General features: G+C 36.7%; 1 protein-coding gene across 9 annotated transcripts in view; it reads right to left on the bottom strand.

The window, feature by feature from the left end:
* LOC105487672 (ATPase phospholipid transporting 10D (putative)) overlaps positions 1 to 16,707 on the bottom strand; it is a 137,058-nt gene that overhangs the window by 43,170 nt on the left and 77,181 nt on the right. For all 9 annotated transcript variants that reach the window (XR_011621309.1, XM_024794705.2, XM_024794703.2 and 6 more), the window contains 5 exons: positions 15,776 to 15,882; positions 15,358 to 15,489; positions 14,834 to 14,961; positions 14,459 to 14,711; positions 4,466 to 4,704 (listed from right to left, as the gene is read on the bottom strand). Coding sequence is in view for 8 of the 9 variants with exons in the window: in XM_024794705.2 (XP_024650473.2) it covers positions 4,466 to 4,704; positions 14,459 to 14,711; positions 14,834 to 14,961; positions 15,358 to 15,489; positions 15,776 to 15,882 (859 nt within the window). In the remaining variant the exon portion in view is untranslated. The remainder of the gene's footprint in view (positions 1 to 4,465; positions 4,705 to 14,458; positions 14,712 to 14,833; positions 14,962 to 15,357; positions 15,490 to 15,775; positions 15,883 to 16,707) is intronic.

Raw genomic sequence — 16,707 nt, forward strand, 5'->3', positions numbered from 1 at the left:
ACAACGTTCCACTTTTAGACATCACAACTCTCAGAATGCCTTCAAGCTGGTGTTCTTAACCTGGGCTCCACAGATGGGCTTTTAGAATTTTATATGATATATTTACAGATGCTTATTTTTCAGATAAAAGATTATGTAGTTTTCTCAAAATAATCTTTAGTCTTCAAAAGGATAAAAATCAACTTGCTTAGACCAAGATTGAGAAATAATCTTATACATTGAGGAAGACCATGACCTACTTATTCTATATATTAGGGGTATGGTTTTACAAAACACAAATACAAGAAGGACAACAATAACAGCAACACATCCATATAATCAGTAATGACACTGGAGTATAAGGCAAATGAAAAGAAAATGGCCCAGATTAAAAGACAGCCTGGTAAGTAGCTTCTTCCAACAACCTTTAAAAATACTTTATTGAGAATGGACCTGCCAGCCATTGTGCTAGATGTTGATTCAAGATGGATAAATCCTTCTCTCAGGGAGTTAATGGTGGATTGCCAGAGGCAGAAATAAGACCAATGCCATGTGGATGAAGGGATGGAGGGACGGTGTAAACAGAGCTCGGACGCTGAAAGAAAAGAATCTGAGAAGTCTTCAGAAAAAAAGTGATATTTAATTTAGTTTTTAAAGAAATAAATATTTCACCAGATTTGGTGGATGGAGGTAGTATATGAAGACAGAATATATTTTAGACAGGGTAAATTTATCTATAAAGGGACAAAGACTTTAAACTAAGAAATAACCAATTATTTGTTCCATGAATAGGGTGAGGTTTGATCAAGAAACCAATAAGGTGCGGCATAGACCCACCTTATTACCAAACTGTGCTGCTTCTGTCTAAACAACAGCCAACATGTTCTTACTTTCAGGTGGATGTAAAATGAAAAAGTTCAATACAAGGATAGATAAAAAGATATAATAGAAGAAAATATATCGATAGAAAAATAGAAGAAAAATATATTTCTGATATGGTCTTATAATGAGTATACAGAATGAACAGTGTACATTCCTTTCTTCTTCCATTTTACAAGTTGGAGAAATATTAAGTCTTGGAATCACTTGACATATGCCTAAGATATAACATAATAGTTTTCATATTAGTGCCACAGAAAGGACATGGACTGAAAAGATCACTCTAGTTGCTGTAGTTATGCATTTGTTGACAATTTGAGAAGAACCAGGATCCTGGGAAGCTCAAGGCCTTCACAGTACAAATAAGACCCCTGGGGTCTACTCATGTCATGTCTCAACTATGAAAAACATATGATAAATTCAATGTAGAAACACAAAGCTTCCCCAAAGCTGATTTATTCTTGTTATTTCACCTATTTTGTAGGTATTGTCAGTCTGATGGCTGGGAAATCCTCATCTTGGTAAAACACAAGACTTAATAAAATGTAAAAGGCAGAGAAGGAAATTGAACTTTTATACAGGTAATTTTAAATATAGCAAAATGTTGATTTCTAATTTTTTTTCACACAGCACCTTTCCCTCTTTTCCCCATCAGCTACATGATCCTCTAGTTTTTCTGGAGTAAAATGGATTTGTTAATGGATGTGACTAGACAGTTCCTGACACTTCCCACTGGAACTCATGAACACAGTCTGTTGAACTCTGAAATTGATATATTAAAAAATGACCTTCTGACCACATGATTATCTCAATAGATGCAGAAAAGGCTTTTGACAAAATTCAACAGCCCTTCATGCTAAAAACGCTCAATAAATTCGGTATTGATGGAACGTACCTCAAAATAATAAGAGCTATTTATGACAAACCCACAGCCAATATCATACTGAACGGGCAAAAACTGGAAAAATTCCCTTTGAAAACTGGCACAAGACAGGGATGCCCTCTCTCACCACTCCTATTCAACATAGTGTTGGAAGTTCTGGCTAGGGCAATCAGGCAAGAGAAAGAAATCAAGGGTATTCAGTTAGGAAAAGAAGAAGTCAAATTGTCCCTGTTTGCAGATGACATGATTGTATATTTAGAAAACCCCATTGTCTCAGCCCAAAATCTCCTTAAGCTGATAAGCAACTTCAGCAAAGTCTCAGGATACAAAACTAATGTGCAAAAATCACAAGCATTCTTATACACCAGTAACAGACAAACAGAGAGCCAAATCATGAATGAACTTCCATTCACAATTGCTTCAAACAGAATAAAATACCTAGGAATCCAACTTACAAGGGATGTAAAGGACCTCTTCAAGGAGAACTACAAACCACTGCTCAGTGGAATAAAAGAGGACACAAACAAATGGAAGAACATACCATGCTCATGGATAGGAAGAATCAATATCGTGAAAATGACCATACTGCCCAAGGTTATTTATAGATTCAATGCCATCCCCATCAAGCTACCAATGAGTTTCTTCACAGAATTGGAAAAAACTGCTTTAAAGTTCATATGGAACCAAAAAAGAGCCCGCATCTCCAAGACAATCCTAAGTCAAAAGAACAAAGCTGGAGGCATCACGCTACCTGACTTCAAACTATACTACAAGGCTACAGTAACCAAAACAGCATGGTACTGGTACCAAAACAGAGATATAGACCAATGGAACAGAACAGAGTCCTCAGAAATAATACCACACATCTACAGCCATCTGATCTTTGACAAACCTGAGAGAAACAAGAAATGGGGAAAGGATTCCCTATTTAATAAATGGTGCTGGGAAAATTGGCTAGCCATAAGTAGAAAGCTGAAACTAGATCCTTTCCTTACTCCTTATATGAAAATTAATTCAAGATGGATTAGAGACCTAAATGTTAGACCTAATACCATAAAAACCCTAGAGGAAAACCTAGGTAGTACCATTCAGGACATAGGCATGGGCAAAGACTTCTTCATGTCTAAAACACCAAAAGCAATGGCAGCAAAAGCCAAAATTGACAAATGGGATCTCATTAAACTAAAGAGCTTCTGCACAGCAAAAGAAACTACCATCAGAGTGAACAGGAAACCTACAGAATGGGGGAAAAATTTTGCAATCTACTCATCTGACAAAGGGCTAATATCCAGAACCTACAAAGAACTCAAACAAATTTACAAGAAAAAAACAAACAACCCCATCAAAAAGTGGGCAAAGGATATGAACAGACATTTCTCAAAAGAAGACATTCATACAGCCAACAGACACGAAAAAATGCTCATCATCACTGGCCACCAGAGAAATGCAAATCAAAACCACAATGAGATACCATCTCACACCAGTTAGAATGGCGATCATTAAAAAGTCAGGAAACAACAGGTGCTGGAGAGGATGTGGAGAAATAGGAACACTTTTACACTGTTGGTGGGATTGTAAACTAGTTCAACCATTATGGAAAACAGTCTGGCGATTCCTCAAGGATCTAGAACTAGATGTACCATATGACCCAGACATCCCATTACTGGGTATATACCCAAAGGATTATAAATTATGCTGCTATAAAGACACATGCACACATATGTTTATTGCGGCACTATTCACAATAGCAAAGACTTGGAATCAACCCAAATGTCCATCAGTGACAGACTGGATTAAGAAAATGTGGCACATATACACCATGGAATACTATGCAGCCATAAAAAAGGATGAGTTTGTGTCCTTTGTAGGGACATGGATGCAGCTGGAAACCATCATTCTTAGCAAACTATCACAAGAACAGAAAACCAAACACCGCATGTTGTCACTCATAGGTGGGAACTGAACAATGAGATCACTTGGACTCGGGAAGGGGAACATCACACACTGGGGCCTATCATGGGGAGGGGGGAGGGGGGAGGGATTGCATTGGGAGTTATACCTGATGTAAATGACGAGTTGATGGGTGCTGACGAGTTGATAGGTGCAGCACAGCAACATGACACAAGTATACATATGTAACAAACCTGCATGTTATGCACATGTACCCTAGAACTTAAAGTATAATAATAATAATAAATAAATAAATAAATAAAAAGATATTTATCTAATGAATTAAAAAGACAAAAAAAAATGACCTTCTGGAGGCTAGGAATAGGGAAAAACCACAAGTCTGGTGGGATTTGGGAGATTACAGAGCAATAAAAAGGCCTTCGATGTACCACATGGCCTATGAATGTTCCTATATATTACACATGCTTATCTGACTATGAGATAACTCTGGTAAGCTTTGCTGGTTCTGAGAGTGAGCCATGATTCTTAAACCAAGGCAGCCTTCCTCAGGGTCACACATAATCAGCCCTGACCAGAAATACTCTATTTTTTTCAGAAATGGTATACTACCTCTCAACATTGAATTATTTTTTAAAAGTAGCCTAGTGTGATATTGTTTGTTTATACTTCTAATTACGTGTGGTGATATTGCAGCTCATGTAGTCTCTTCTAAGGTAGAAAAGACAATAGAGTTTCACTCTATCATAATTACAAGGCTGTTCTTTCATCATACACTGTGGATGTGCAAGATTCTAGTCATGTATTCACACTTACGATGGGGCTACTGAAAGCAGCCTGTCTGGAATGAAGCACTTCACTGGCTCTTTCTCTACTTCCTAGAGTAAAAGAGCTCCCAGTAAGATGATTTGAGGGCTTATTTCCCAAAAGCCCATTATGAACTGTCCTGCAGCTGGGGGCTCTCGGTTTTGCCATATTGCTGAGGGAACCACTGAGTGTGTCTGTAAAATCTTCATCTTCAGAGACAGCTTCCTGATAGGACTCCAACCTCTTGGCTGTGGGATAAAAAGCACATTAAGTCAACATCTGAGAAGAACCACTTGTAAGTTGAATATATCAGGCAGTTGCTTAAGCAGCTATTTCACACAATCTCCCCTGCTTTCAAATCTGGCTGCCAAGGCCTACCTCCCATACCCTTGGTCAATGAACTTACCTTATATCTCACTGAGAAGCAATCAGATCAAAATTCCCTTCTTTTTCCATCATCAAATCTACCTACTTATCTGTATCGGTACTCATACTCTCGGCCTTTCCTCCTCCTACTGTGAACAAATCATCTCTCTATGTTTCAGACACCAAATTCTCCATTTGTCATCTGAATCTCACCTCTCTGAACTCAATGACTTTACCCTTACAATTCTTCCGTTTTTTACTGACACCAATCTCTCTTTAAGTAATTTCATGGCTTTCTGTCCCCATCTCTCCACTGACATTGCTCTTTTTACGGTCACCAATGAGCTCCATGTTGTCGAATCCAATGATCACATCCATCCTTATCTTATGTGAACTCTTAGTAATATCCAACAGACTTGACCATTCTTTCCTTCTTGAAATGTCTCTTTTGGTTTCTCTAACATCACACTTACCTGATTTTCCTCCCACTTCAATAACTGTTTCTTCTTAGTTTCTCCTGTTGTCTCTTCTTTTTAGCCCTCAGATACTGGAGAGCTGCAGAAGTGCCTTCCCTTCTCTACCTGCATCTTCCTTGGTGATCTCATCTGGTCCCATCTTTGAAATGACCTCACTGGGAAGTGAAGACTTCCCGGATCTGATCACACAATTTATAATAGATTCTGCGCCGAGACCTACCACCATCTACACATGTATATCTTATTTATTTTATTTTTTGAATCATCCAGTAGAATACAACCTCAAAAAGGTCAGAGAATTCTGTCTGTTTTGCCAATATGATAATCTCAGATGTCAAAGCCGCAGTTGATAGGTACTATCTTTGTAAATGAAACTTAATGACTTACGCAGTCACTTAAGCCAGAAATCTAGAATCCTCCTAATTTCCTATCTTCTTTCTTATTTTCAGAGTATCACTAACATCTGTCCTCCATACATCCAAAAAATATCTCAAATAACTCTACTTCTCTCCATATCCATTACCTTAGTCCAAGCCACCATCATCTCTCAACTGGACCAGTACAATAGTCTCATAACTGGTCTCCTTGCCCCTCTGCAATCCATTTTTCAAATAGTAGCTACAGTGATCTTCCTAAAAGATAAAGCAGATCAGATCACTTCCTGCATAAAACGCTCCAGTAGCTTTACAATTAACTTAGAATAAAATCTGGACTCCCTATCCTGGCTTAAATAACTCAAGATGATCAGAGTCCTGCTGACCTATCTAACTTTGCTTCTCTTTCTACATGCCCACTAAAATCCAGACTCACTGGCCTTCTTTCTTTACTTTGAAAAGTAATAAGCTCACCCCTGCCTGAAGTCTTCTTTACTAGATATTCCCTCTGACTGGAAGCCTTTCCTGTGGAATTTCAAGACTATGTCATTCAGATCTAAGCCCCACGTCCCACTTAGAGAGGCCTTGCCTGACCCTCCAGTTCAAAGTGGCTATCCAATCATTTTATATTATACCACCTTATTTTAATTTTCTGCCAAGCACTTATCACTAATTTTTTTTCTTGATCTAAAAAATTAATATATATTTGTGAATATTTTCTCTAATAGAAACTCCATGAGAGCAGGGGCCTTGTCTGAATTGTTCAGCATTGTATCCAGTGTCTGGAATACAGATCATCAATAAATATGTGCTTGTTGGATTGCTAGTCATCTCTATTCAGCCTAACTCTAGCTATGGAATAAAGGATGGCTTCGGGTAAGTTCTTCCATGAAGTGAAGAATGTTTGCACGTTCTATTTTTTTTAATAATAGTTTTTGTCTGTACTCTTTAAAGGCAAGGAGAGGCTAAGGGTCTATGTGGTGATCCTAGGTTCCAGTACCAACTCTTCCAAAGACTAAGTGGCTTTCAGCAAATCACTTGCTGTTTCTGGGCCTTTGTTTCCAGAATGAAACATTTCAGAATGAATGATTTGGATTTGGTGACTTTAAGATCTTTCCCAGCTCTGCAAGTCTCATTATATAATCTGCCTAAACAACACGGAATGTTTCCCAGTATGACCTTCCAACTTCAAAAACTGGTTTACATATTGTGTCCCAAAGATTCTGATCTCCTCCATTTCCATCTATGCCTTTGCTTGGAATATTCATTTGTGTCCTTTCTATTTACATAAATCCTGAACATCTTTAGAAGTTTAGTTCAAATGCCAGCTCCTCCACAAAGACCTCTGTAACTATACTGGCTCTTACTCATACTACTCATTGGGAATTTAGGGATTACATGTGCAGAATGTACCAGGCATTTGCTTACTAGGCACTTGCCTCGTTTAATCATAATATCTCAGCAGATACTATTAATACCTGCATTTTACAAATAAACTTAAGTAATTTGCTCCATCTCACAAAAATGGTACAAATGAGTCTTAAAATGAGTTCTACTAGACTCCACAGCCCTGTGCTTTACTATTTCTGAATCTACCTATATATGTTAACAGGGCCAATTTTTAACACATGGCCAATATCCCCTGCTTAATTTCAGTGAGTCCATGTTTTGTCATTTAAATAAAAGTTTATTAAATGAATAATAAATGAATGAATCAATAGACATGTGAATGAAATATCCCTAGTATTAAGGGAAAGTTGTGGGGTAGCGAGTTAATAGTTTTTGAGGTCCTCCTTTTTTCATGCATCTGGCTTGGTCATTATATATATATGTGTGTGTGTGTGTGTGTGCGTGTGTGTGTAATATATATGTATATATATTCCCTTTTTATCTTCAAAATAATGCCATCAGGTAGAAACTATCACTGCCTACTCTGCAGCTGAGGAGATTAAGACCCAGAGAGATTAAGCAGTTCAACCATTTTTAAACAGCTAGTTGGGGGTGGAGCTGGAAATTCTATTTAGGTCTTCTGCCTCCAAAGCCAGCACACTACCCACTACATTATAGCTCCTCAGCAGTGATTTGTATATAATAGGTTTGCTTAGTGGTTCTCCACATGGGGTGAATTTCTCCCCTGGGGGTTTGGCAATGGCTGTAGACACTTTTGCTTGTTATAACTGGGCGAAGAGTGCTGCTGGCATTCAGTGGGTGGAGGCCAAGAATACTTCTAAACATCTTACAATGCTCAGGACAGCCCCCAACAACAAAGATTAATCTAGCCCAAATAGTGCTGAGACTGATAAATCCTTGAGTAGCTCAAGGAATTTATTGATGATGTAACACCATTTTAAAAATATTTTAAAAATACAGAAGTTTCCCCTTATTCACAGGGAATACATCCCAAGACCCCCAGGGGATACCTGAAACCATGGATAGTATTGAACCCTAAATATACTATGTTTATTCATATACATACATACCTATGATAAATGTTAACTTATAAATTAGGCATAGTAAAAGGTTAACAACAATAGCTAATAATAAAATAGAACAATTATAATAATATACTGTAGTAAAACTAATGTGAATGTGGTCTCTCTTTTTCTCTCTCAAAATATCTTATTTTACTATACCAAAGGTAATTGAAACCGTGGAAAGTAAAACCACAGACAAGGGGGTAATACTGTACTTCAAAACACATATAAACATGAAAGCTATATTTAATGATCATGCAACTCCTAGCTATCATTAGGGAAATCAGTCATCATGCAACTATATGATTAGTATAGTTCCAGGTAGCTCAGCTATTACTGTAGGGAAAACTTGTTCAATCAGTACAATTACAAAAGTGGAATCAAGAAGACATGAAGTGACTCAACCTTTAATCATTTTTGGAAGCTATGGAAAGGAAATAGGCTGGGCCGGTAGCTCAGGCCTGTAATCCCAGAACTTTGGGAGGCCAAGGTAGGTGGATCACCTGAGGTCAGGAGTTTGAGACCAGCCTGGCCAACATGGCGAAACCTCATCTCTACTAAAAATACAAAAAAATTAGCTGGGTGTGGTGGCAGGTGCCTGTAATCCCAGCTACTTGGGAAGCTGAGGCAGGAGAGTTGCTTAAACCCAAGGGGCAGAGGTTGCAGTGAGCCAAGATTGTGCTACTTCACTGCAACCTAGGCTAAAGAGTGAGACTAGACTCATTCTCAAAAAAGGAAATAGACCAGTGAAGTTGCAATGTGATTCAGAAAACAAAGCTACTGGAGCTGTAATTCCAGGCTCAGCAAGAATTTTATAAAAATTAGGTGTGAGGCCACGTATGGTGGCTCACAACTGTAGTCCCAGCACTTTGGGAGGCTGAGGTGGGCAGATAGCTTGAGCCCAGGAGTTTGAGACTACCCTGGGAAACATGGCGAAACCCTGCCTCTACAAAAAATAGAAAAATTAGCCACATGTGGAGGCATACGCCCATAGTCCCAGCTACTTGTGAGGCTGAGGTGGTAGGATCACTTGAGCCCAGAAGGTTGAGGCTGCAGTGAGCTGAGATCATGCCACTGCACTCCAGCCTGGGTAGCAGAGTGTGAGACCCTGGGTTAAAAAAATATATTGTAGGAGAAACAAAGGTTTATTATAATACTGATAAAACTTATCCAAATCATTATGACTTTTAATATTCCTTAGTATTTCTTTAACATTTCTTAATATTTATCTTAAAGTAGACTCTAAAATAGTTACATGAATGCCTCAAAGCAGGGCAGGAATTCTTACCTTCTGCTTCATAAGAAAAAACTTACAAAATCTGTTCTTTCCTTTGTCTGAAGGTAGGTACTGAGATAGGTACCAAATTGTCTACTTTATTTCTCTTCATTATTTAATCCCCAATCTGTCTTTTCTTCCCATTACCCTCTTCAAATACCCAGTAATCTTCCTATAGCCTGTTACTTGCATCAATTTGATATATGGAAGAAGTGGGCATGAGTCTATGAAACAAAGGGTTTATCATACTTTCAATGTGCTCTCCAAAGGGCCCAAAACGAGGGTGAACAGCATTCAGAAGAGCTTCCTTCAACTGTATCATCAATCCTCCATCAACCCTTTCACTATGAACTAAATCTGCAAACATTTCCAGCATTCCAGCTTTTGCCTGCTTGCAAATAACACATTCAGCTAAACCTTCTCCAACTGTATCACCCATATATGCTTGATATATAAACCTTTGTTCTAAACTAATTCCCCACACATTTCCAGCATTGTAAGAACGTCCAATATCCTGCCTTCAACATTCCATGCGTTAATCAGTACAAAATCCACCTCCAATACTGACTGCCTGAAAATCAAAACTAGATGGAACAAGAACACTGACTTCATATCTTATGACAATGAACATGATAATATATGTTTGCATATCTGCCTCCCACATCAGACCATGAGCTCCTTAAGAGATAGGCCTGTTTCTTATTTTAACAACAATATTTACAACAACAACGACAGTAACAACAGCTATATTTATAGAGAACTCATTTTATGCCATTTGCTGTTCTAAATTCTTTATGTGAATTATCTTCTCTCATTCTCTTAACCATCCAATGAGATTGATAGTGTCACTGATCTTTTTTATTGAGGCACAGAGAAATTAGATAGTTGTCCAGGGCCACATAGCTTATAGGTAGTGGGAATGGGATGCAGACTTAGGAGGCCTGATTCCAAAATCCTTGTTCTTGGAAAGTGTTCAATGCTACTGTCTCCATGTAAATCAGATTCACAAACTGTACATCATAAAGGCATACTCCGAACAAGCCCAAATTGATAGACATTCTACAATATCCCAGAATAATGCCACTCAAAACTGCTAAGTTTATCAAAAGGAAAGAAAATCATAGAAAGAAACAGTCATCTAGAGAAACTGAAATGATGACTGTTATACAGTATCCTAGCTAGGATCCTAGGACAGAGAAAGAACATTAGGTAAAAAAGAAGGAAGTCCAAATAAAGTATGTGTTTCAATTAATAATAATGTATCAGCATTTGTTCACCACTTATCACAAATATATCATATGACTAATGCAAGATGATAACAACAGGGGAAATGGCATGAGGCCATGCTGGAATCCTCCAGGATATCTTTGTAACTTTTCTGTAAATCTAAAATTATCCTAAATTTAGAAGTTTATTTTTAAGAAAGTCATTCTCTTTAAAGCAGTCTTTTAAATGAGTGGCTTGTTAAAATTTTAATATGCATATTAATCACCTGGGGATATTATTAAAATGCACTTAATTGAAGCTCTGCAGAGGGGTCTGAGTTTCTGCAATGTAAAAGCATGCCCAGATGTTGCTGATGCTGCCAGTACACGGAACACATTTTGAAGCTAGAAGGTTTTAAAATATACAATGGTGTTGTCAGGTGTGTTTAGTGCAATTGCATGTGTAAGAAGTTGTTTCCAAGCAGCAATATTCTTCACCAAATTATCTCCTAGGCAACACTTTCACAGAAAACCCTAAAGGACTAGCCATTAAAACACAGATACATGGTTAAAATAGTTTTCACTTCAGTGAAAATATGTCTCAGAATTAACTTCTAGAGAGAACTGGTCTCCACTAGTGTGTGTGTGTGTGTGTGTGTGTGTGTGTGTGTGTGTGGACATATGTGTTTAATTTTAAACCATTGCATAAAAAAGACCAGAAGCTCTGGGTGTGTCTATGGTAGAGAAGTGGTCAATGGCAAAGTTAGTACCTCTAGAACTTTGGTTCCCAAACAGGTAGCTTATCAATTACAGTTCAGTCAGGATAGCATTTGATTCCCAGTCACTTGGTATCTTTTCTGCGTGAGGAGGCATAAACGAAAAATATTCACTTGGGCAGAGATATGTATGTTCAGTGACTAGAGTGGAAGAGGGCTACTATTAGTTCTTTGAAATGTTATGAACACAAAATTTTGTGCTACAAATACAAAAAAAAAACAAAAACCACAGCAGTGCTTCTCGCTGTATATTTTATGAAACATTGCTGCTGCAAGACAGTTCCTAAAAATGGGGAACTATGGTCAAAGAATTCAGGAAAACAGTAACCTCACAAATGCACTACAGAGGTTTAGCATAGCATTATTAATGTGGTTCCATTTTATTGAATAATGAATGATGAAGTCTTAAGAAAAATTACAAAAGTAAAATCACACTGCGATGCCATTTCTGTTTTAAAAACAAAAACATAAGTGTGTGTGTGCATGCAAATGCATATCTTAAAAACAAAAAACATATATATGTGTTAAAAAAGACCCCAAAAGTGCATTAAAATGCTAACAATGATCTATTCTGTTTGGTGGAGGTTAGTGATGGCTTTTAAATTTTACTATAAGATGAAACATAATGTAGAGTGTCATCATATTCAATATGATTAGCTGTATTTTGCATGTGTATGGTGATTACATAATAAACACTTAACATTTTACCCCTTACACTCACAGGTTACCAAAGTTGACTTAAAAATACATGTACCTAGAAGAAAATATAGTATATTTTTAACAATACCAGGCATGATGGGTTGTCTAAGTTCAGCACTACCATCAGAAATCATAATATTCATAATAATTGACAAATTTATATTACAAAGATATAAACCTTTTGATAAGAAGAGACAATGGAAGCACAATTTAGAGACTGTGGTAGGCAGAATTCTAAGATGGCTCTGAAGAGTCCTGTCCCCCATGGTAGATACACCTTGTGACTATGCTATGATCAAATTATGCCATGTGGCAAAAGTGGAAGGATTTTGCAGATGTAATTAATCAACTGACTTTGAGTAATCTGAAAGAAGACTATCCTTGGTGGACATGATTTCATTAGGTTAATCCTTTAAAAAGGATTCAGGACTTCCCTGATGTCAGAAAGATTCAAAATGAGAAATTCTGTCGCTGGCCTTGAAGAAGCAAACTGCTTTGCTGTGGTGAGGCTGTGTGGCAGGAAACAGTAGGCAATCTCTTGGAGCTGTGAACAGTCCCAGGATGACAGCAGCAAGAAAGCAAGGACCTCAGTCCTAAAACTTCAGTACACTGAATTCTGCGAAATATCAGTGAGCTAAGCATAAGATCATCAATAAGATCACAGTCCCAGCAGACACTTCTATTTCAACCTGGTGAGGGACCCTGAGCAGAGGAGGTATTCACCCTATACCCAGAGTCCTGACTTAGAGATACTGTGAGACAGCATATTTGTATTGGTTTAAGCCATTATGGTTTGTGGTGATTTGTTATGTGGTGATAGAAAACTATAAGTGATAAATAATGAACCAGAAAAATGTTTGTCACATATAGAAGAAAAGGATAACATAACATAAGGGTTGATATCCAAAGTATTTAAGAACTTGTTCTAAATGAGTGCACAAATGAACATTGGTGCTGACCACAGACAATCTAGACTAAGCATACAAGCTGAACATTAACCCTGACTTCACATAAAAGCTCTCCCACAGCCTACCAAGAACAAGGAAACCTCATTTAAAAAATAGGGAAAGAATTCAATTAATTTACCAAGGAAATTAGAATGACCAAAAAACATATAAAAAGTTAAAAATCTCATTACTAAGCAGAGACAAATTAAGACAGTGAAGTGCCAACTTCTCTATAAAAATCACACAGATTAAAAAGTGTAACTTCATTACATTATGGCTGTGTGTGAAAAACAAGCACTATTTTCCTGGGTTGTACGAATGTAAATTAGCATGATATTTTAGAGGAAAATGTATCTTATAAAAACAACTGAATAAATATATATGTACCAAGATGCATAATGCATGCCAAATTTTATTTATCATAATTTTAATCTCGTTTATCTATCTTCGTGTCATAAATCTAAATTACATGCAATCGGGGACTTATGCCACATATTGGGAGCTCACAAAATGTTTGGTGAATGAATAAGTGATGTTAACTACAAGTGCTTTTATATTAACAAAGTGGTCACCATTAAGCATAGCAAACTAAGTTTGACCACATATAGTAGAAAACTATATTCTTAATTTTAAGTTATGAACTGACTTAGGAAAAATTTCATAAGACATTGTTGAATAAAATAAACAATTTACAAAAATAGTACTATTACATGTTCTAACTCATAAAAGGGAAAATGTGTAAATATATGTTCACATATAGAGAAGTATGCATAAAAAAATAACTGGTTACATATTCACCAAATTGTTAATGGTAGTTAACCTTGGGAGAGTGGGGCTTTTAATTTGTTTTGTTCACTTCTATGAGTTATCTTTAAAGAAGCACATATTTCTTTTATAAATTGCAAAATTAATAAAGTTCAACTCTTCAAAGGAAACTTGGAATTTACAAATTTATTTCTTTAGAGTCAGAAGTTCAGCTCATTTTGCTTAAACTAGTTATTCTTAATCAAGCACCAATGGATACCTAGGGGTCAAACAATGAGGCTACAAGGAGCCTGTAATCCCTTTGGAATTGTTTCCAAAATATTTTTCAAAGAAATGGCCCATAGTTTCATTAGCTGTTCAAGAGTATTTATAGTACAATATCATTGTCATCCCTCCAATTCCCACCTTTTACTTCCACTAGTAATTTACTTCACTTTTAAAGAAACCATGGCAGTAGACTGCTAGACTTTAACCTACTAGCTTTTGAAGGAACAACAGTGAAGCTTAAAGCCCATCTGGAAGCATTAAGTACTCAATGCTTAAATCAACCACTTCTATGTCAGAATTGTCAGACATGCAGCACTTAAGTGGTTTCAAAAAAAGACCAATACTAAGGTTGGTTTTCACGGAAATCCAACACTCACCATTTTCTTCATGGCAATAATCAAATCCTGCCACACTACATCTTCGAAAAACCATCTTATTCTCAGTGAGGGTTCCTGTCTTATCAGAAAAGAGGTACTGAATCTGTCCCAGATCCTCGGCGATGTTCAGGGCTCGGCATTGAACAGTAGAATCTGTTTTCTCATTGTAGAAATCCATATCACTTTGAATGAAATATATTTGTCCAAGCTTCACAATTTCGATGGAAACGTAGAGAGAAATGGGAATCAAGACCTAAGAAGATTCAAACAAGTTTTAAAATGTCAACATAGGTTAAAGAAAGGATGTGAAACTGAACATAGCTGGATAAGCAGCAAAGATGTTAAAATTCTACCATAAGCTTAATAAAAAATTACCTGTAACAAAATGATCATGGTCCAAAACATATAGAATCCTGCCAACAGTGGTGATATGATATGTCTATCGGGTTCGGGGTTATTGAAAAAATGCATCTTTTCATACCTGCTCAACCAGATTCCATGACCTTTCAAAAAATACACAGACATCAAAAGGATGCTAAATATATAGCATGCAAACAAAAAACTGTATTCCTAAAGGAGAAGGAATGAGAGTATTCATTTGATTGAACATCAGTTGTTTGTTTTTGGAAACAAAATTCAAATTCAAAAGGCTATACATTCTCCTCTCTCTTTAAGTCACTCTCCAGGTTTCTTCAGTACTATGGCAAAATGTAAATGGATAGAGTCAACATTAATATTTTTCAGGGCAAAGGACGAAAGAGACAAGGATAAGAGGTAAAAACATTACTGACAAATAAAATCCACCTTACCAAAGTCAAACATTCACAGATATGATTTTGAAGTAAAATACTTTAATATCTTGCTGAAAAGATGTCAGCAAATAATCAAATTTTACCTACCCACTGAGCCAGTTAAGCACATTATGACCAGAAGCATGACACACCAGAGGACATCTGTGTTTGCTCTTCTTTCTAATTTGCTGCGTTTATACCGCGGCCCACTGTTGTTCAGCATTGCTTTGGTTTCATGGCCTATGAAGGACGTGCAGTATGATAGAAAATGTACAAATTAAAGCCAAAAAGCGAATACCATATTTAAAAATCTCTCTGGCAGACAATTTAATAAAACACAGTTACATGATCTATTTTATCAGTTTAATCTTCTTTTGTGATCCACTTAGAAAAACAGAGACCAATAATTAAGTTTATCAGACAAAATTTCCTTTCTGCTTCAACAGATTGCATTTTTGAGTAAATGAAAAATGTTAACTTGTAGAAAAACACAGATTAGACAATGAAAATTAGAAACATAACTGACCTGCATAAACCACAATGCCCACAACAGCCTCTGTGTTTCTAATGGTGCATCCTCTAAGCAACAAATTTTCTTTACTGAGACCCACGCGTTCTTTGTTGGAATGTTCTCTATAAGAAAGACAGCATATAAATTCACTTTTAAATAGCAAAAGTGGGGATATAAAAATAAATTTCATGGCCCTTGAATGTTTTTGACTTGGAGTAAAAAGGCATTTCACAGGAAAGGTTTCAAATCTCTGGTCCATTTACTTTGGTTATTTCAGTTACTTGCTTTGTTTTTTGTTACTTTTTTTTTTTTAAGACTTTTAGGTTCGGGGGTACATGTGCAGGTTTATAGGTCAATTGTGTGCTGCAGGGCTTTGGTGTACAGATTTCATTACCCAGGTGATAAGCATCATGTCTAAGAGGTCGTTTTTTGAACCTCACGCTCTTCTTATCATCCACCTTGAATTAGGCCCTGGTGTCTATTATTCTTATCTTTGTGTCTATATGTACTAAATGTTTAGCTCCCACTTATAAGTGAGAACATGTCGTATTTGTTTTTCTGTTCCAGCATTAGTTCATTTAGGATAACAGCCTTTAGTATTCATCCACATCCACATAGCTTCATCCTCATTCCTTTTTATGGCTGCATAGTATTCCATGGTGTGTATATAGGCCACATTTTCTTTATCCATTCAACTGCTGATGAGGATTTAGGTTGATTCTGGTCTTTACTATTGTGAATCAGTTACTACTTTGCCTAGGAAACGATGCAACAAGTTTCTAACTATCATTATTTTCAACGGTAGTCATTGTTTGTCAACTTCTATTACAATAAAAAAAAAATTCCAAGCAAGAATCCTGCTTTTCTAATACAAACTGTATTTAGGATAACTTAGTAATTGATGAGGGAAAAAATCCTGATAGAAAATTAACATTTTCAACTTGGAT

Source organism: Macaca nemestrina, chromosome 3, assembly GCF_043159975.1.
Source record: "Macaca nemestrina isolate mMacNem1 chromosome 3, mMacNem.hap1, whole genome shotgun sequence".
In the NCBI taxonomy this organism is placed as follows: domain Eukaryota; kingdom Metazoa; phylum Chordata; class Mammalia; order Primates; family Cercopithecidae; genus Macaca; species Macaca nemestrina.